General features: G+C 45.3%; 1 protein-coding gene across 1 annotated transcript in view; it reads right to left on the bottom strand.

Annotated features, from left to right (window-relative positions):
• Window positions 1–19,358: 19,358 nt before the first annotated feature.
• The window catches only part of Il1r2 (interleukin 1 receptor type 2), a 40,088-nt gene continuing 38,459 nt past the window's right edge, over window positions 19,359–20,987 (bottom strand). Inside the window, exon 9 of the mRNA XM_032899525.1 lies at window positions 19,359–19,546. Coding sequence (XP_032755416.1) covers window positions 19,362–19,546 — 185 coding nt within the window. The 3' untranslated portion in view covers window positions 19,359–19,361. The remainder of the gene's footprint in view (window positions 19,547–20,987) is intronic.

Raw genomic sequence — 20,987 nt, 5'->3', positions numbered from 1 at the left:
ACATGTGCATGCGTGCATGTATATGTGTGCATATGTTTGTATATGCATATGTGTGTATAAGTATATGTGTACACACATGCATGTGTGTGTTTATGTTTACACATGTGCTTGTGTACATGTACATGTGTGTGTCTTTGTGTGTGTATATGTGTGCATGTGCGTATGAATGTGTGTATGTTTGTGTGTATATGTGTGAGTGATAATTACAATTAAAGAAAAGAGCTCATGGATTTGAAAGGGGGTGGGGGTATGGGAGGGGTTGTATGGAAGCAGACAAGGAGGGGAATGAATGCTGTAATTATATTTGAACTAACAAAATAAAAAATAATTTAAAAAACCATTTGATTTTGCTAGTCTCCTGAACGTGGTGTCACAGAGCAAGGGCCTTGTTTCTCACATCCACAAGCACACAGCAGGAAGTGAAAAGGGAGGATTGAACCATGTGACTAAGGCATTAAAATAAATGGGGTAGTCTTAAAATCAGAAACAGACAGTTCTGACAACCCAGCATTACTGAAAAGTGAGAATGTTAAATGTTAAAAGAGGGAAGGGGAGAGGGAGGAAGAGGGGTAAGAGAGAGGGAGAGAGGGAGAGAGGTAGAGGGAGAGAAACCAAATAGCCTTGTGGGAGATCCCCATCTGGATAAAGGACTCATCAGAAGGAGACTAAAGTGAGCCATGTCATTCATGCCTGTGCCCAAAGTGGTAAGCTACTTCATTAAATCATAATAACCAATGCAAGCAAAGTTTCTCCTCACAACAGTACACACACAGACACAATATACATATGTGTGTGTAGATGTGTATTATATATATATATATATCCATGTGTATATATGTATGTATGTGCATAACACGAGCATCACAGTAGCCAAATCTTATCCTGTTGCAAGGAACAGGAACAGATATAAATATATAGATGTATAGATATAATAGATGTATACATCCCTGCTACCTCGGCTATAACTTTGGGTCGTCATAAATATAACCCCAGAGGGCATCTGACAGGTAGAGGCAGCGACCTCATCTTCACTCCTATCTCTTGGACACCTTCTTGCATGGGACACCAATGCCTCCTCTAGAGACCCTCCTGTTCCAACCTCGACATGAGCTCTGCAAGTCTCCTGTCCTCCCTGCCTCTTTTACTGTGGGAATCCCCTCAAGTTTGGTTCCACTCTCTCCTTTACATCCTAGAAAATGCATCTATTCTTACTGTTTTCCTTCCCAAGAACTCACGGAAGCTGCTCACAACAAGGACAGTTTAAGTGGACTTTAAGATGTGCAGCCACCAGTTAGAGCCACATAATAAGAATGTGGATTAATAAATGTGCATCCACCTGTCTACGGGACAAGTCGTTCAGGTGCCTGATCCAAAGATCCAGATGTGGGACCAATCATAGAGTGTTAACCTTGAGTGCACACTAAATGCAGTCCTCGACGTGGCAAAATAGTAAATAAGTAAATAAATCAATCTAGGCACCATTTAGAGAGATTTCCAAACTCCCCCAATGGTTACTAAACATATGGACACCACAACTTAGTCCAAAAAGTTTCAAGCTAGCATTAGGCATAAATGTAAGTATAGTCTGTATCTTCCTAAGACGTGGGCTATGTCAGTGAGCAGAGGAATCAGGAAGGGGAGCCATGTTGTATTTACCTATTATTAAATAATGACCACAAAGCTCGGAAGCTTAACATAACAAGAACATTGTGAGCCGCCTCTTTCTCTGGGTCAGTAACTCAATGGGCCTAAGCCTGCTTGATTCATCTATTCTGTGTGGCATCAACAGTGGTTACTATGCGGCACGTGGCTGGAACAGGGTGAGCTCTGGAAGACCTCTCACACAGTTGGCACACTGCACAGTTGGAAAGCTGGAGAAGGTGCTGAGCTGGCACCTGCTGAAGCATTGAGCTGGACCTTTGCAACATGGAGCTTCTGTATGCCAGGTATCTTCAGTGACCACTTGTCACTCCAAGAACCAGTATTATAATATTAAAGAGGGCATGGGTCCTACACTATGTAGATTCCTATGAAAATACCCTGGATATCCTACAGACTCACCGTTAGGTCCAAATCAGAGTTAAGCAAAGGAAGTTTCTATTCTGCATTGTGTGACTATGTGTCTCTGTATGTCTCTGTGTATGTGTATTTCTGTCTATGTGTGTATGTGTGGTGCTAAGGAGAGAGGACCCAAGACCTGTGTATGCTAGGCAAGTGCTGTACCAAGTCCTGCATCTCCTGGCCCTACACCCACTTCTTCATAGAAGAAGTAGCAAGAGATTCGTGGGCATCTTATATCCTGGTTATTACCATTTGATCAATATCCTCATTACAGCCAATCATCTACCGCAGTGCCTCTCAGTATCCCTCTAACTACTGTGTGCTTGGGAGGAATATTAGCCATGTCCATTCATCCCAGTAACTCGACATCTCCTTCTTTCAGCACTGTAGCCAAGCCAGAATTTTACCATCACTTTTGTGGTTGGAAGAACTAAATGACCACTAAGAAAAGACCAGAGCAGTGTTGGTTTGAATGTCCGTGTGTGCCTTGTTAGATTTTTGTGGTTGTGCTTTAATATATAATGACAAGGCCTTTGGAATGTGACGGTAAGAATGTGAATTCTGTAGTCAGAATCCACATCCGTCATTAACTGGCCATGGAAACTTGGACAGGAGACTGAAGTTTCCTGACTCTCCTATCGGAAAGGAATGTGACACCCACGGCAGATGCTTCAATCACTGGTTGATGTTTCTTTGTCCAGGTCTTTGAAAAAATTGAGAAGTTCTCAGTATAGAATAAACCCTTGGTACCTGAGGAGGTCTGTTTTTGATTGATATTTTGTATCACCAGGAATGCTGCATGTTATGAGTGTTATTTTGTATCCTTTGGGGAACAATGATGTGTGCTGCCATTGTTAATGTGTATCGCTTTGGGGGAATAAGCCCAGCAAAGTACTGTACTTGCTCTGCACTTATCAGAGGTGGCCCCACCTGTTTTTTCTCTGTCTTTGGTTGAGTCTATGATGCGGTGTGTATGACAATAGTCTATGTGTCTATGAATCTATGATGATTCAGGGATGCTAAGGGCCAACTGTACTGTCTAAAAATGCCAACAGACAAGAGCTTGGCTGCCACGATCAAGGACCTCCATCCATCACCCTTAATCACCTTCTGTTCAGGCCCATTCACCTGTTTTTCCTTTCTCCTGCTTTCCTCAGTTGCCTCTTCCATGACTCCCAGCATCCAAGTCTTTGTCTCAGGATTTGCTTTAATCTTTGATCTCAGGGACTTTTCAGGACTGCTCTAAGCATAACAAAAGTCTGAACAGAAAAGGCAACAGGCACAGAGACTGGTGGTGCTGATGCAGCTGTCTCAATCCCCCTCTCCCCCATACATTACATCTCAACTGCAGTTTTCCCTTCTCCACTTCTTCCAGTCCCTCCCTTTCCCTCTCCTTTCCCGCAGATCCACTCCTCCTCTGTTTCTCTTTAAAAGATAAAAAAGAGCAGGCCTCCCAGAGGTATCATTTTCAGATGTCCAGGGCATCTGCCTCCCCCATACCCTGTTTGCCTGTTAGCCATTCCCGGCAGCCATGTGCACTGCTCAGCCTGTCCCTTCTCATCAGAATCCTCCCTCCTTCCCTATACAGACATCTGTCTCGATCATCTTTGAATGTCCTCTGACCTCTGGAGGAGGTGGTGGAATCCTTGATTCTATCTGGTAAGCACTGAATTCTCCTTCCGAGTGTTTTCCACTTGAGGGTCATGCTGATATCATTGCCCTTGGGAGACACAGGCAGAACAGAGGACAGGTCCCTTCTACAGGACAGGGAGCCAAGGACAAAAACCTTTATATGAGATGATGGATGGGTGGATGGATGGATGGATGGATGGATGGATGGATGGATGGATGGATGGATATGTAGATAAAGATGTTCTTTTTCCTGTGGTGCATGTATTGGCCTCCTCTTCCCACTCGACTCCCTTTATCTCTGAGTCACTTCTCCCTGTTCTTTATATTGTGGTGACCTCATTTGTCCTGTGTGTCTCTGTAGCATAGTTATCATGTTTGGGCTTGTTTCTGTGCTCTCTCTCTCTCTCTCTCTCTCTCTCTCTCTCTCTCTCTGTGTGTGTGTGTGTGTGTGTGTGTGTGCACGCACACGCACATCTGTGTCTGTATCATCTGTGTTTCTTCTTTGCTTTCCCTATCTCTTTTTTTCCCTGTCTCTTTCATTCTTCAGTCTTTCCTTCCTCTTCCTCCCCTTCGATCCTTTCCCTCCCCTCCCCTCCCCTTCTTCCCTTCTCTTGCTTTGCTCCTTCCTTTCTAGCATAACAGGAATTCCAACCTGTCTGGTCACCCTAGCCATCCCACTCTTGAGTCCCCTGAAGCTGCTGAGCTGCTCACTGGTTTGATATCTACCCTTGCCCAAGATTCATCGGTCCCCAAATCAAGAAGCACCAGACAGCCCATAGTCTTCAAAATAATAGCCTCATAAGAAAGGAAGCTGCTCCAAGAGGAAGAATGTCAGCCTGAAAACCAGGCCTGAGGCTCTCAATTGATTAGTGAGAGCAGGGGACCTACAGAAAGCCACATGCTGCACAAGACACCTGCTGTCTCCATATGCAGCCTCCAGGAGCTTTACCACATCACAGTCACCTCCAGATTCTCAGAACACCCAACATGAATACAGGCCTTGTAAATAATTGTTATGACACATTGCTTTGGGAATAACGGCAGGTCAACAAACCATAATGCCTATCCATCATAGATGGCCCCAAACATTGAAGGCCATATATGTGCTTGGAAACTAAAAAACTAAGCCCATAAAAAATGAAAAGCAATGGCCTTTGGAAAATATGGGAGGGAGAAGGGAGCAGGAGAGACTGAGATGAGACTTTCCTACCCTCCCTTGGGAGAAGAAAAGCCTAAGACAGAGTTCTAAACAATGATACATAAGCAGAAGTCTGCTGGGAGCTGAGGGAGAGGCTATTCGGAATAAGTAAAGATAGTGGTCCCATCCCCCTTTTACCTGTCTGCAGTGTAGACACCATGACACCCCAATAGAGCCCCCATGGCTATGACACCCCAAAGTCCCCCTACGGTCTTTAGGAAAAGACTGTTGAGAGTGTCCAAGGCCCTGACATGGTTAAGCTGCTAAGTGCCCAGTGGTGGAAGAGAAGGCAGCAGGTCTGACTTGTGTGAGTGACTCTCTTTAGTTTTCTGTTACCTGCTCTCCCTAACTGCTACAAACCCGGAGCTAAGGAAGAGGTCATCTGCCATTCCTGCATCTTGGGGAAAGGGAACCAGCCTCCTGTGGGCTGTCCCGCCCACTTGTGGTTAGGACAATCCACACAGTCCACAAAAGTGCTTCCTTCCAAGCCCTTGACAAACAGGGCCTCCCACCCATGTCCATTCTACTTCTTGACAGGAAGAGACAGAAAATTAACTTTGGTTATTTGGGGGGTCAGGGGAGACTGTGATTTAAGCGGTCTCTCTGCCAGAGTCATCACCTGTGCTCAAGAAACTCCCCATGTTGCCTCCTAGCCCACCACCAGGTGGCCTGGATCTAGGAGACAGCAGGCTACAGAAAAGTGATGGAAAGTTCCTCTGTGGGTTTTCTCCTGACAAGTTGACATTACAAGTACAAGCTGGAAGTTTTTAACGGATTTAAATGAAGAGGCCAATGCACACAGACAGAAAGCAGAGGCAGCTCCGGGAGCTGTCTTCTCAGGCCTGTTATCTATAGATGTCTGAAATTGACTCCCACTTTCGGCTTTGAAGCTCAGTATCCTGAGTTTCCTCAGGATAGGCGTGCTGAGCACAAGCTGACTCAGAAAGTCGGGCAAGTCCAAGTGTTTACCGAGAAAAGCACACTCGCAGTTGGCATGGCTCCCAGAAGAGTCTCCTAAAACAATATTTTTATTGGTGTCTGAAGGATTTAATCAGGGGCTGTATTTAGTCAGAGTTCTGCAAGTGCTCTGTGTCCGACTCTGATACTCTCTCAGGCCCTTTCAACAGGAAACCCTTAGTCCAGAGAACAAAAACACTTAGAACCATGCCAGGGGTGGCTGGGAAAAGCTACACACCCTGATCACAGCAGACTCGTGGCATCCCTTGCTCCACTATGAGATGTGCTCAGCCTGAAACCAACTGGAAGATTTTAGACCTTTTACATGAAATGAAGGATTCACAACAGAATCTGGCTCTCCCTTCTGAAAGGGGGAGAGAATAATTTCCAAGGAGCAGTGTTTAGTTAAAAGAGGACTCACAGCTCCATCGCACAGAGCAAGCTCTGTGGTAGTTCTCTGAATATGGTGCCCCATGACTACCATGTCTCATTCATCTATTCGTCCATGCAAATACACATCTTTGAAGTTAGGAAACCTGTAACACTCCTTTATCCATATCGTCATAATGGACCATTTGATTTGGGGGAGGAGTTGTAATAATGCCTTCCACCCAGTATCTTTCATTCCCCTCTGCTTGTTCATTCATGTACTCCTTCACCTTGTGTCTGTTGAGTGCTTAGAACATGCTAATCACTGTCACACAGTCCACAGGGACAATCCAAGAGGGTGTAAGATAAATCCCCAACTCCAAGAACCTCACAGTCCAAGACAGACAAACAAGAACACAAGTAAGGTCAAAAGAGCACACTTGTGCAAAGAACGCGCTATCCAGGACCAAGGTGACAGCCCAGTAAGCAAGTGCTTGTTGTGCAGGCATGGCGACCTTAGTTCAACACTCATGTAGAAAGGCTGGCATTTATAGTCTCATTGTTAGGAAGTTGAAGATGGGAGGAGTCTTAAGGCTAACTAGCTATCCAACTTAACCCAATCTACAAGACTCAGGTCTACATGAGAGACTCTGCCACCAAAAATAAGACAGGGTATACAGTTCGGTGGGAATGTATATTTGCTATGTGAGCTTGAAGACCTGAGTTTGACTTCCTAGCATAGATCTAGCAGGTTCAGTGAGAGGTCTCGTCTTGAAGAAATAAGGTAGAGCATAATGGAACAAGACAACTACCAGACTCCTGTGGCCTCTGTATGTAAACACAGGAACACACATGCACACACTCACCCTTACACCCACACACACACTTACACACACATACACACACACACTTAAACACACTCACACACACACAGCAAATGGCTCTAGAGAAACAACACTCAAAGTTGACCTCTGGCTTCTATGTACATGCAGATACACATGTATGGATTTGAACACATATATTTACTCATCCCTACACAAACATATATATGCAAATATATAGCCACAAATTATGTGCAGATAAATATGTGTATACACATATGTGTAGTATCTGACCAGGCTGGCCATACCTGCCATCCCAGTACTTGGAAAGATCACAATTTCAAGACTAGCCTGAGCTATGACATAGAAAGAAAGACCCTAATTTATAAAAAAAAACAAATGCAAATAAAAACCTTAAAAGAAATGAGAAGAAGAAAGAAGAAGAAGAAGAAGAACAACAACAACAACAACAACAACAACAACAACAACAACAACCACCAAAAAAAATGGCCTCTGACATCACATAGGAAGAGTCTGTCGGTTCAATAAAGGGTACCTATTCTAACTGAACTATGAACTTAATGTTGCCCATGGCTTGTATTTTGGAGGCATGGTCCCAGTTGGTGTCGTTATGTTGAGTCTAGCTGGAGGACCTGAGGATCTCTGGGTTCCTAGTGAATATACTAACCCTGGCTGTCTACTTCTTCCTTGTCTGCATCCTCCTGGGCCATGAAGTGGACAGCTCTCTTTCCCCACATATTCTAGCTACAATGTCTGCCTACGTACATGGGGCAAAATGACTGTGGGATGACTCTCTCTGACACCTTTTCCTTTTCAATCTGTGTCATTGGAGTCTCAGTGACAAGAAAATAAGCCAGTGCAAGCTGTAGTCACTGCTTTGTGCTCTGAAATCCAGTAAGAATACCTCTCTGCTAACTAATGGGAGGGTATTCAGAAAGACTCCTGAGTAAAACCTAAACAGGAATGGGAGGGTCAGCCAATGGACAGAATGGTGAGTGACTCTTCAAATGCAAGTGATACATTTTCTAAGGCTACAACACAAGAAAAAACAGAGACCCAAGGGGAAGCACTGATGCTTCTGTGTGCCCAGCCACAGCATGGGGGAGAGAATGGAGGACGGTGGCAAGAGGTGAGGCCAAAGAGCCGAGAACTGATCTAGGCATTCAGGATGTTCTCATCACTAACTGGATGGCAAGGATTCTCTTCTAAAAGGTGAAAGGACATCAGGAAACCTTCCTTGAAGCTGACACTGTAAAAGAAAAAGAGTGGGCGAAATACATGGGCTAAAGAAGAAACAAGGTCTCTTCATCTTAGCTAGACCATGTGGACTACTAGAGTGCAGCAGTCATCTATAGGTAGTTAGCAGAGGAGTGGTACTTTCGGGTGTGAGATTGAGAAAGAACACTCTAGTGCCCTATGAGAGAAGCTGCGAAGGAGGAATAAAGAGGGCAAGAAGGAGATAGGGTCATCTGGTAGACCACGGAATTTGTGAAGATCTGGTAGGCCAGGGAAAGTTTGAAGCTGCACCACAAGTAAACCCAAAATGGAACAGTGAGACAGTTCTCAACAGCACTCTACAGCTGTATTTGTGTGCTACCCACAAATCTCTAACCCTCTGCCTTTAGAGTAGTGGTTCTCAACCTTACTAATGCTGCAACAAAATACAGTTCATGTTGAGGTGATCCCCAATCATAAAATTACTTTCACTGCTATTTCAGAACTGTGGTTCTCCTACTGTTGGGAAATATCTGATATGCAGAATATCTAATATGTAACTCCGGTGAAAGGGTTGTTTGGCCCAAAAAGGAGTCATGACCCACAGACTGAGAACTGCTGCTTTAAAGCATTCAGACTCCCAGGAATGCATGTGATTAGTTGAGATGATCATTTCCATCCCCACAGGTTGCCTTCCTCATCGGAGACCTATGGCCTTACCAGCTTCCTGGCTTCCTCCGATTGAGTGTGGCAGGCCAGAAGGAGTTTGTGTCTTCCAGCCTTTTCCTGTGTCACAGCACAGCACAAAAGACTCTCTGGCAGTTTTCAGTTACTCTCCCTCTTCCTCACAGCTTTTACACTATCCCACACCTTGCCTTTACCCTGTGAAATCTCACAGGATGGGTTCTGAAGCAAAGATCAATCAAACCTTGAATCTGTTCTGAACTTGTCTACACTCCAACTGGAGCTGAAGGAGGAAAACAAAACCAACAACATAGGAAGTAGGAACCACAAATGCTATAATAAGATTCAGATGAGGAGGAGTTCAGTGGGAACCTGACCCCAGCCTTTTCGGGAGAGCCAATGGCCAATGGAAAGCTATTTCTCATCATGCCTCCTCCCCTCAGTACAAAAATAAATCATTGTTCATGCATGCAGGCATCCAATAAGTATATGTTGATTGCCTACTAAGCCTCTTTTCTGAAAGTATAAGAGATAAGACTATCATGCTCAAGCGCAAATGCCCTGTGGTATGAAGAAGATGAGGCCACATAACATGGAGGACAGGAGCTTGAAAGATTCCTGTCCCACTTCCAAGTGCCCAGACTCAAAGGAGATGACTCAGCAGTACTCCAACTTCAAAACAACATGGCAGCCACAGATGTTTCTGCATCTTGGGGACATGCACTGTAGTAATGAAGAGGGGAACAGGACCAGGAAAGCTATGACACAGCTGCTAGAAATAACTGAGAAATGCTTAGGTTTGAGGTGGACACAATTGTTCCCATTGCCTGATGTTTGATTCTATGTGGACATTCCTCCAAGAGAGAAGTGTGGTACCTTATTGTGAGTTTCACACAGGAACTAAGGATGTGTGCTTTGCTCTCCTGCTCATATGCTGTTCATTAGGAGACAGGGAGTGATTAGGAAACCAGATGCTCTTGGGATCCTTTTGCCTGTCCCCTGCCAAAATCTTTAGGAATTTTCTGTCAGTCCTGAACTTACTGATTTTATATCAGTCACACTGAAAATCTGTGTATAAAATCAAAATCCAGAAGAATATGTTAGAGTAAGTAAAGAATGAAAGGGTGGATGATGGATGGGTGGGTAGATGGATAGATGGATGTATGGATGGTTGGGTGGGTGGATGGGCAGATGGATGGATAGATAGATGGACAGGTAGATAGATGGATGGATAGATGGGTAGATAGATGGATGGATGGATGGATGAATAGGTGGATGGATGGATGAATGGGTGGATGGATGGATGGATGGATGGATGGATGGATGGATGGATGGATGATGGATGGATGGATGGATAGATGAATGAGTCTATTGTATATAGCAAAGGACAGGACAGCAACCCACAAAAATTAGAATGTCAAAGAGATTAAACTGAGCCAAGCGAGGGCTTCCCTCAAAGCCATTCATCAAATGCTTGCAACATTTTGACAACTTCCAGAGTCCAGACTCCATAGCACTATCCCTGGGGTGATCTGGATGCCCACCTTCATCTCCTAGTGACCTCATTCTGTATCCAGGGCTAGGAACCTCTCACTTACTCACCACATAAGCACAAGGGAAGTAAGTGATCCTTCCACTTCTAAAAACTGATTTTGAGGGAGAAATGTGGTGCACTGTTCTGATCACTCAAATGCCCAAGGCAAGCCAAGGAGCTTACCATGATAGGGCCATTCTCAATGGAACCTGGGGACACAGGTGGCAGAGGTGGCCTGCTCAGGGTGATGATGCAGCTGGAATGTAGCTAAAAAGAGCCATTTCCTTGAGGAAGTGCACAGGTCTAGAAAGTTCCACAGCAGAACGGCATATAGTAACTGCCTACTGATAACAAAAGGGGGACCTATGCCATCAACAAAAGCCAAACTACTGGGTCACAGGTAAAAAAAACATGGTGTCAGGGGGCAAGAAAGGCACCCAATAAGGTGAGCCTGGAGATAGATGTTTTACCCTAGGTGTGTAGTATTGAAGACAGCCCGAGCCCTATGTGCTGGGGTGAGAAGCAAGGTAGAAACACAATCCTATCACTAACCTATGCTGAGAAGAAAGGACCAAAGAGAACCTCCATCCCAGATCACAGGTTCTAGGCTGACCACAGAGACCTGATGCTCAGTCTTGCTGTACAAGCATTAACAGGGGTCAAGGAAGATGTCGGGGGCCAGTCTAAGTTTCTCAACAGCAGTTCTACGCTAGCCTGGAGTTTATGTTGCCCGAGAAGCAAGAACTGGGTTGTCATCCACCTTCGCTCTTCCCTCAGAAACTCCCCAATCTCTGCTGTGAATGGTGTTGACACTCAGCCAAGAACTAGAAGCTACATGCCCCTGAGAAATCTGCCCTGAAGCTACAGGAAGGCTTGAATTAAAATTTCATAGGAATAGAGTTGGCGTGGCACCAATCTTGCCAAAGGCTGCATAGGAGAGACTGCTCCTGAGGCCAAGATCTGTAACTACAAGCTTCCCAGGAGGAGACGACAACCCAGACTGCACTGCTTCTTGGCAAGAAGGAACTATGGAACAGGCTCTCAGGCTCTACTGGTTACGCTACAAACCCAAGACCACATGTCTGTGCAGCAGCCCTCCGCTGCCTGTGCTGGCAATGCTTCATTGTGTGATCTACTGTGCTCGGTAAATGACGTTTGGTATCCGGGACATATTTGTTTAGTTGACTTTCTTTTCTCAGCATTGGGGATGAGACCCAGAACCTTGCCTAAGCTATGCAAAGCTCCACCACAGAGCCCTAACACCCACCCAACACTCCATTTGGCCATTTGATTTCCTAGTCTTGCTTCTCATGCACCATCTCTGAGAAATGCTAAGGGTTTGCGTTTCCTTCCGATGACTTGACACTGGAGACTTGCTGACCCTGGAAGGTCTGCCTCTCCCAAGTTCAGTCAACTCTCATAGGTAATAACTTACTCAGAAAAAGAGCCATTCAAATGCACACCAACTAAGCCTAGAGCATAGTCTCAAATCTCCCACTGTGGATCCACTCCCCTGCATGACCAGGGACCATCCAGCCCCCAACTCCAAGGACCACTGAAGCTATTCTGAGGTGCTGGTCCTGAACTTGCCTCCAGCTGAGCTCCTCCCAGAGAAACATTGCAAAGTCTGATGCCTGCTTCTCCACCGTGCTTCCCTAGCTGCCTGACCAAGCCCCCAGTCTCCATACCTTCTCATACTACCCATGTCCTTACCTTTGGGTGACATCATTGAATCCTCTCCAATGGCACCTGCCTGCTGATCTATTGGCCTAACCATGCCTGGACAATAATGTCTATATTTAAAACAGTAGTTTGAGATAAGAAATACAGCGCGGCTCGTCAGCCTCCGGGGTGGCATGGTTTTGATATTAATTTAGTTCACATACTGTTTTAAACAGTTCAGAACTTCCTTACGGTGAAATCCAGAATTCCTTCTCAATGGCCTCAGAAATATCTCAAAAGGGATACCCGCACTTCCCTGGGGAAGCAGGCTGCAAAGGTCATAGCCATGCTTGACTGCCCACCAACTGGATCATCGCCACCCCTGCAGACGCAAGGGTGTCTGGCTCAATAAATTGTAGGTTTCTTAGGCCGTCCGCCCAGCTTAGAGAACCTGAAGTATAAAATCTCCACAAGGCAGAACACTTAGTTCCCTTTCTGATGCTTCCTGCTCCAGGGAGGGATCTTGGTTAGCCACTCTGGATTCCACACATCTGCTGGTGAGTTTGAGGGGAAGCAGACACCCGCATTCAGTCAACTTCCCCTCCTTGGGAGCCAACTCCCCCAAGAGTGAAAACGTTTACTCTGTCCCCTCTACCTGTAACCTTGACCTGGGCCAACTGTTAGGCAGCATTTAGCAGATGACGCTGCTACTCTAAGCCATGTTATGTGATGTAGCTGTCAAACGGACTGTGCCAGGTCTGGGATGGTTCACTGGCTAGAGTGCTTGTTGTGTGAGTGGGAGGAACTCAGTTTGGATCCCTGGCACCCATGCAAAAGCCAGGTGTGGTATCGTACAAACATGGCCTGAGTGCTGAGGGCAGAATAAGCATCTCTCCAGGGCTGATTGCCCAGCCAACCCAGGTGAAATGGCAAGTCCTGAGCTCCAGATTAAGGGAGAGGACTGTCTCAAGAACATAGCGTGGAAAGGAGGCTGAGGAAGGCACCTTGATGTTATCAACAGACACACACGCGCGAGCGCACACACCATGTGTGTCAGTTTCTTTATCTCTAAAGTGTGGGCAACTGCATTTAGCTCATAGTTTCTATTTTCCTTTGAACATTACATTGGGCAAAACATAAAATCTTACGTACAATAAATGCACAATGCTTTCTCTATCTTCTTTGTTCCTTTCACCCACACCTTTCTCTCCCTGTTCTTAGATCTGGTTCTGTCTCTCTTTGCCCCAGTAACTCTGCCTTACAACTGTGACCTGGGCAGTTTCTCAAGAACCAGTGAGCAGTGGGTTTCAGAAGTTTCTCCGCAGCAGACCTGTTTTGCTTTGCTTTTTCTGAAGATGCAGGAAGAGATGGGGTTTGCTGCCATGATACCACCACCCTGGCACGGAGTCTGGGTAGCAACACGAGCTTCACAGAAAAAGAACTTCCCTGGGGGTACAGAGGGTGAGCAAAGCTGGTTGTGGTTGCTACCAAAGGTGGCAGTTGAACAGCTTGTCCCTGAGCGCCCAGAGGCCACAGTGGGTGGCAGTGTTCTCTTGGAGCCCAGGAGCAGTAACAAGTAGACCTGAAGAGGTGACAAAGACGGCAGAGGTCCAGAGTGGAGAACACATATCCGAGAAAACAACCACAGAAACACAGGGAGCATTTGTGCCCAGTGTTGGCAGAAAGTCAGAGCAAGGGCAAGGCCAGTTCAAGTTTGGGGTGGGAGAAGTTTGCCCATTCTGCAGACATGCTATAAATGTCTGTGGTGTGGCAAGGTACCATGCCCAGTGCTGGAGATGTGCCCTTAAGTAACTTGAGACCCTTGCAGTAACTCTCTCTCTCTCCCTGGATCACTTAAGAGCCCCTCTGAGTTGTGTGAGCATTTGAAATCTGCGAGGCATCAAACACCAGACACTTTCGGTGAACTTTGTTGACACCTGCTGCCATCTATCCCTTATTGCCAAGATGGCGTCTTCTTGCACAGGACTTGGTCCTTTTCTTTCAGCAGCATGTGGAAGTATAAAGTCCCCACGTGGTTTGCCTTCATAGAGAAGTATGGAAAATGCCACTCTACAGTGGTTAAGAGAGTCAGCCTGAGACAGATGGGATCAGCCACATAAAGAAATCATTTGTATTTCATTTGAACTCAAGTGCATGAGTATGTGTGGATCGTGATCCACACACCACACAAACCTTTCATTGGTCCCTGGGTGGCCTGGTTTGTAATTTGCTCATCTGATAATAGGTTAAGCAATAACAGTCAACTACCCAACGTGAGAATGAGGACTGTGGATCTGACACTTCCTGTTTTTCCACCAGTGTCCTGGACTGGATGTCTGACATGACCATTCTTCGCAAATACATGTATTTGTATCTAGGAATAAATGCATGACCAACCCATACTGTAATCGCAGACATGTGTCTCTGCATGTGTGTGCATGTATACCAACAGAGAAAGAGAAAGGATAGAGAGAACGCAATTGTCCAATGTCATGGTTCCCACTCTCCCTAGAAGGGCAGCATGCCAAGAGTAAATGCTTCCTCACTTCACTCATTAATATACTTCTAAGACTCGATGATACTGTTCTGTGCTGTTTATTACAATGACTTCTTCATTCTCCCATCGTGTATGCCCAATACCATGCTCAGTATTACAGTTCACATACACATCTCTTGCCTAGTAGACACCTGGCTTGGTTCTACCTTATATTTTATTCTCCGACATGGAAAATTTCAAACATATACAAGAATAGACCAGATGGCATACAGAAACCCAGGGAAACTGTCACTGGTGACAAAAATTGTCAACACACAGCCAATTGTATTTCTTTTATTCTTCCACCTAAAATGGTCCCTTAAATAATACAGCATGTCTTTTAGAAAGGTAACAGCTTTTTTTTTCTTTTAATTTACTGATCTCACCATGTTTTATCTTTGACAGGGATATAAACTGCTTAGAGTCCCTCTAACGCTCTGGAAACAGCATTTGCGGGCAGTACATTCAAGCTGCTGACAGAGTGAATCCAAAGAGTTGCTGGCAGTTCCTTTTGGTCACCGTCAGGACCAGACTTCACTGGGACCGTTGCTGAAGCTGCCAAAAATCTACAGGTGTGGACTCCAGGAGGCTGGAGAGGCTAATGGAAGGTGCAGAATGTGCAAGCCTCTGCTGCCCCCAAAGCCTGTGATGCCCTGCCTGGTCCTTTCGATTTGAGCCACGTGCTCTGCTTCCATGGGTAAAGCCTAGATGTTCAAAAGCCTCTGCCTCCTCTTCCTAGTTCTGCTCCCTCTCAACAATTAAAAAGCAAGAGGATAGGGCAAGAGGGGACAATGGGGAAATGTCATAATAAAAGTCAAAAACCAGCCCTGGTTCTCCTCGGTCCAAATCGGGGGCTGTACAACTCTGTCTTTGAAGGGCCAGATAACAAATGTCTCAGGACTTACTATTTGGGCTACTCTGTCTGTAAAGAGAAAAGACAGCCAGTGACAACCCACAAACATTGTGATAGCCAGCAGCAGATCGGAGCTGTTGGCAAGCTGTGGTTTGTTTGTATGTGGTCTACGAGAAGCAGCCATTTTGATTTCTATCAATGCTTCCCGGTTTTGATTTTTAATTTTTTTTAAAAAGGGGGGTGAGGTATAAATACATAAACTATAGCCAAATGCCTTTTTATTATCATCTCATCTTCTCTACTAAGAACATTGGTAGCCTGCAAGATTAAAGGATTTGCCCAAGATCACAAAGCTTGCACACAAGAAGCCACTGTTTGAACTTGAGCCCACATAGCTCTTTCAATTCCTTATTTCCAACTTTCGTCTCTGCCTAGACGCAGTTTAATAGCATTGTAACCAAGGCAGTCAAGCATGGAAAACAGCTTCGTCACCCGGGGTTCCACTTGGCTAGGCCTACGCCCACATCTGACTCCAAACAATGCTCCCAGACACCCCTCAGCAACCTAAAACCCCAACCTGAATCAAGCTGAGTGCACACTGACTCTGAACAATGCAATGTGCTCTCCCTTCTCATGATGACCATCAAACTTAGATTCTATCCAGTCATGCTCTGCTTATGTCTAGGAATGGAGGTAGAGGGCCAACCCTGTCTAGGTTGCTTTCTTGATTCATTCCATAACAACGCAAAACCATGTCCCTAAGTGAACTCCCGGGATGGATTCTATGTGTATCATCTTACGCATATGCATAATTGGGCGTGCATATGATTATAATCAGATACATTATGGAAAGGGGCACATCAAGAAAAATGATTATGCAACATAATCAGCCAATCAAAACAGAGACTCCCTCCAACTATGCCCTATCCAAACGTCCCCTTCATTTGAATCTCATTCCAGAAAACCCTGGAAATTTTGTCAAACATCTCACCCATAAGTTATTGCTGCCCATCTTGACATGGTGCTAACCTGTGCTACAAGTCTGCTTTGAATAAAGTTTCCTGGCTACTTTTGTGAGTCTATGAGTAGACTTAGTTCTTTAACTAAGAGGACAAGAAACCGGAACCAGTCCAGATTCTGACCTTGAGTAACAGAATTCTAAGGCGTGTACAAAACACTGTATAACTTTCCATCAGCCTTTTCTTTGTCTCACAATAGGGTCAACCGTGACTGATCGGTGATGCATATTTTTAAATCTAAATTGTATCTCTGGAACCATTTTCCTTTCCAAAGGATTGCCTAAGGTAGGTTGCAAGGAACAACATAACAGTACTTCCTTGGTCTTGCTTAGTTAATCCTGTTGGTGTCTGGGAAGCTGAAGAACCACTCATCCATGGGCACTCACCATTATTTATGGTGAAACGAAATCACGATGGCTCTAGATCACCGGCACAACATCACTGAGCAGAAAACGTAAGAGATACTTGGTCCTTGGGAACATGTTCAAGTTGAGCCCAGGACCCCTCTGGCTTGATTGTTGACTTTTCTCCTATTATCAAACTGCTAAAGGAACTATGGGATATCAGAGTCCAGGCTTCCAAAGGCCCTCGATCTTACTCATTAACATCGGACTCAGTGAGCTCGTAGGTAACTCCAAGTTAGTTTGCATTTGATGATCACTGAAACACCCATTTTGCCTTTGCCTTCTACCCATGTTCTCACATTGAAAGGGGTGTGGGTGCTATTAAACTATGTCTTCCTAACATCCCTATGTTGAGATTTTAACTCTCAACACAATGGCATTGAGAGGTGGGGGCCACTGGAAGAAAATCGTTCCGTAGGGTAGCTCTCTGCAAGTTAGGAAGCGACAGCAATCATGATCTCAAACTCTGACCTTCCAGAACTGTAAGAAATGAGCTCCCATTGTTTAAGCCTTCCCCCACTTATGGTAATTGTTAAAGTAGCTGTTCTGGTTAGGTTTTCTCAACTCGACACAAGCCAGAGTTATTTGGGAAAAAGAACCTCTACTGAAAAGTGCCTCCATCAGAACGGCCTGCAGGCAAACTGTTTTCATTAATCATTGATGTGGAAGGACCCAACACACTGTGGGCGGCACCATCCTTAGGTGGATGGTCCTTGGAGGTATAAGAAAGCTAGCTATATGTGAGCTCAATGTGCAGACCAATAAACAACATTCTTCCACGGTCCCTACCTCATCTGAGTCCTACACTGGCTTCCCAGATGATGTACTAAAGCCTGCTCACCGAATCAACTCTTTCTCTCCCAAGTTATTTTTGGCCATTGAGTTTTCTCACAGAGAACAAACCAAGTAACAAAGCACAGTAAGGTTGCTCCCTCTAAGCTAAGTAATGTATTTAAGTTTAAACCACTCCATTGTTAGTGGGGAGAATGGTGATTTTTTTTTAAACTAGCTATGTTTCATTGTTCCTTTGTGTTTTTACATTTTTTTGAGGATTTCATACATGAGTACTAGTTCTATATCTTTCTTCATCACATCCTCTCCCTCATTCAATTCCATCCATACCCCAAACTCCCTCTCAAATCCATGATCTAAATTTTATTATCATCATATGTGTGTGCATATAATAGCTGAGTCCATTTAGTGTTGCATGTGTGTGTGTGTGCGTATGCGTGCATGTGTGTGCATGCATGTGTGTATGTATGTATCTATATATGCACACGTGTGTGTGTATATAGGCATGCACATGTGGGTATGAATATGTGTGCATGTGTGTGCATGCATGTGTTTGTATATGTGTGCTTGTGTGTGCATGTGTGTACATGCATGCGCATGTATGGGTGTGTACATTCATGTGTGTGTGCGTGTTTTTAGAACTGACCACTTGGAATTGAGTAAGCTAGCTAAGGGCTCACCCCTGCAGAAGATTGATCCTCCCTCCCTCTACAGCCATTAATTAGCAGTAGACCTTTATCTAGGGATAGGGATTTGTGAAATCTCCCTGATCAACTGGTGTTGTCACAGTTAGGGTCTTGTGTAGAAGACCATATTGTTGATATATTGAATGCGCAATTCCCTGTCATGTATAGAAGACGCTGTCTTGAAGCAGATGTCCAGGGCTTCTGGTTCTCTGACCTTTCCGACCCCTCTGAGATGGTCCTGGAGCCGTAGGTAAAGGAGTTGTGTCGTAGGTGCATCCCTTGGGGATGGACACCTGATAGGCAATTGTCCTCTGCAGTTTTGACCAGTTAAGGATTCTTACAGTGGTTGCCATATGCTACAAAAAGATGATGGCTAATTTTTGAATCACTAGTCCCCAATGATTCTTCTGGTTCACTACTTCTTAATCATCCTTCCAGAATCAAAATGAAAACCACCCTTTCTATAGGCACATGATGTTGTAACCATCTTGGTACCTCCAGTGTCTCCCATCGGCCTAACTATACAGACTAATTATATACATTAACACACTTTAATTGAAAGGGTTGTGAACATTTAAAGTACTCTGGAGGTTAGCAGTCTTGCTCAAGATTAATGGTGCCTTGTTTTAGCAGTTGTTTGGGAGAGGTGAGGAGGGATGTCACTGTACTAAGGATCAGACCCAGAGGACACCTGCTCCAGGAGAAGCTGTTCTTGTTCTCATACGTGGGTCCCAAGGGGCGAGGCTATTCACACTTCCCTGCACATTTACTCCCAGCACTGATTTCTCAGAGAAGAGTGGAACATAAGATTCCAGCTTCTGCTACAAACAAGGAGCTTTGGTCAACAACAGAACAAAAACACAGAACCTCTAAACGGCACAGCCACCCCCATAAAAAACCACACGGTCCGCCTCGTATTATTTCATTTCCTTTATTTGGTTTGGGCTGGAAGGGAAGTCCTGGTTGTCAGTCGGTAGCTTGGTCAGCCCATACGTCTTCCCAGCCCTGTGTTTACACCTTCTGCGAATCCATATCGCCCCCACAACCAAGATGATCAGAGACAGAGGTGCCAGCGCGATGCCCCAGGAGAACGTGGAAGAAACTGTAGAGGGAAGAGAGAATGTGAGAAGGAGCATCTCTCACTGCGGAACAGGGCAGCAAAGGTTGACAGGGAAGCAAACCGTCAGAGTTTGTTCTCTTTGATAAACGTGCACTGAGTTCTGGAAAGCTTGTGTTAAGCCGTTTGAGGATGACACCTGGGACGTCGGAGAGCAAGCAAGGCTGGGGAAATCTGATTGAAGTGTAAAGTAAGGCACAGAGACCAGAGGGCTGTACCAGCTGTGGGCAGTGCAGGTGAGAGGCGCCTGCCTTAGTCTCCCCCAGCCGTCGGTGATGTGCCAGGGACAACCTGAGTCTTAGCAGGTGTTATGAGGATAGAATAGCAATTAGACAAAGAAGAGAGACTCCAGGTTAAGGACCTTGGATGCCAAGGTTATTTCTTGGATCCAGCTACTGTATTGATTCCTAGGCACCTCTGTTATGGGAATACAAGAAGAGATTGTGAATACAATATTAAAAGTGAATATGAGAACAGTGCTATTAGATATCATGTTGATGAGATCAGAATTCCACTTAAAAAAAAAAGATAGGATCTGGTCGTGTAGTTCAGGAGGACCTCAAACTCTTGATTCCCCCTTGCCTCAAGTCAAGGACTAGGTATGTAAAATTTCACATTTGTTAGAGGATTAATCATACCCTTCTGTGTGTGTGCATGCTCACGTGTATGTATGTGTGTATGTATGTATGTATTGTGTATGTATGTATGGTATGTGTGTGGGTATAAGTATGTGGGCATATATAGGAGTAGATGCGGATGTGGGGGAGATTGTGGGCCTTGGAGGCAGGTGTATGTGGATATGTGTGGAGTGGAGGGGTGTGTGTGTGTGTGTGTGTGTGTGTGTGTGTGTGTGTGTGTGTGTGTTTCTGTATTTGTGTCTGTGTAGGTCTCTGTGTATCTCGGTGTGTGTCTGTGGAAGGGCAATATATGAAACTGTAATTTTCCTCAGAAACAAGGGGCACTTACCCCTCGATCCTAATGTGCCTTGGGAAGCAGCCATAGCTTCCCCAGGGACACACCCCAGGGCCTGGTGATCCAACATGTAAGGCAATGCCATGCAGGCCCACATAAAGCCCATGTTCCTTTGTTAATCTGATCCCTGGATGAAGAAGCTGCTTTCTGTGGGACTCTGACTTCTGGACCTCACCAGAACCCTCCTAGCTTGATGGCACTGAGGTGTACTGAGACATCTGCCCAGACACATAAGCTCCGGTGGTTAAACTTCAATCTGAAAGGAGCAATTATAGTCTGGGGATGCTCAGGAGAACTTGTGTAGAGGTCCCTGGATGAGGCAAGAGATGTGCCCGTGGTCTAGTAGAGGCTTGGGTAGGTGAGTGCTGGGAGGGTACAGAGTACAGAGGGTACAGAAATGGAGGTGACTATAGCGGCCTCCCTGGATATGCAAACTATGATTGACCAAAGGCAT

Source organism: Rattus rattus, chromosome 4 (assembly GCF_011064425.1).
Source record: "Rattus rattus isolate New Zealand chromosome 4, Rrattus_CSIRO_v1, whole genome shotgun sequence".
Taxonomy (NCBI): Eukaryota; Metazoa; Chordata; class Mammalia; order Rodentia; family Muridae; genus Rattus; species Rattus rattus.
The sequence above is the reverse complement of the archived record's forward strand: the minus strand, read 5'-3'. Positions and strand labels throughout refer to the sequence as shown.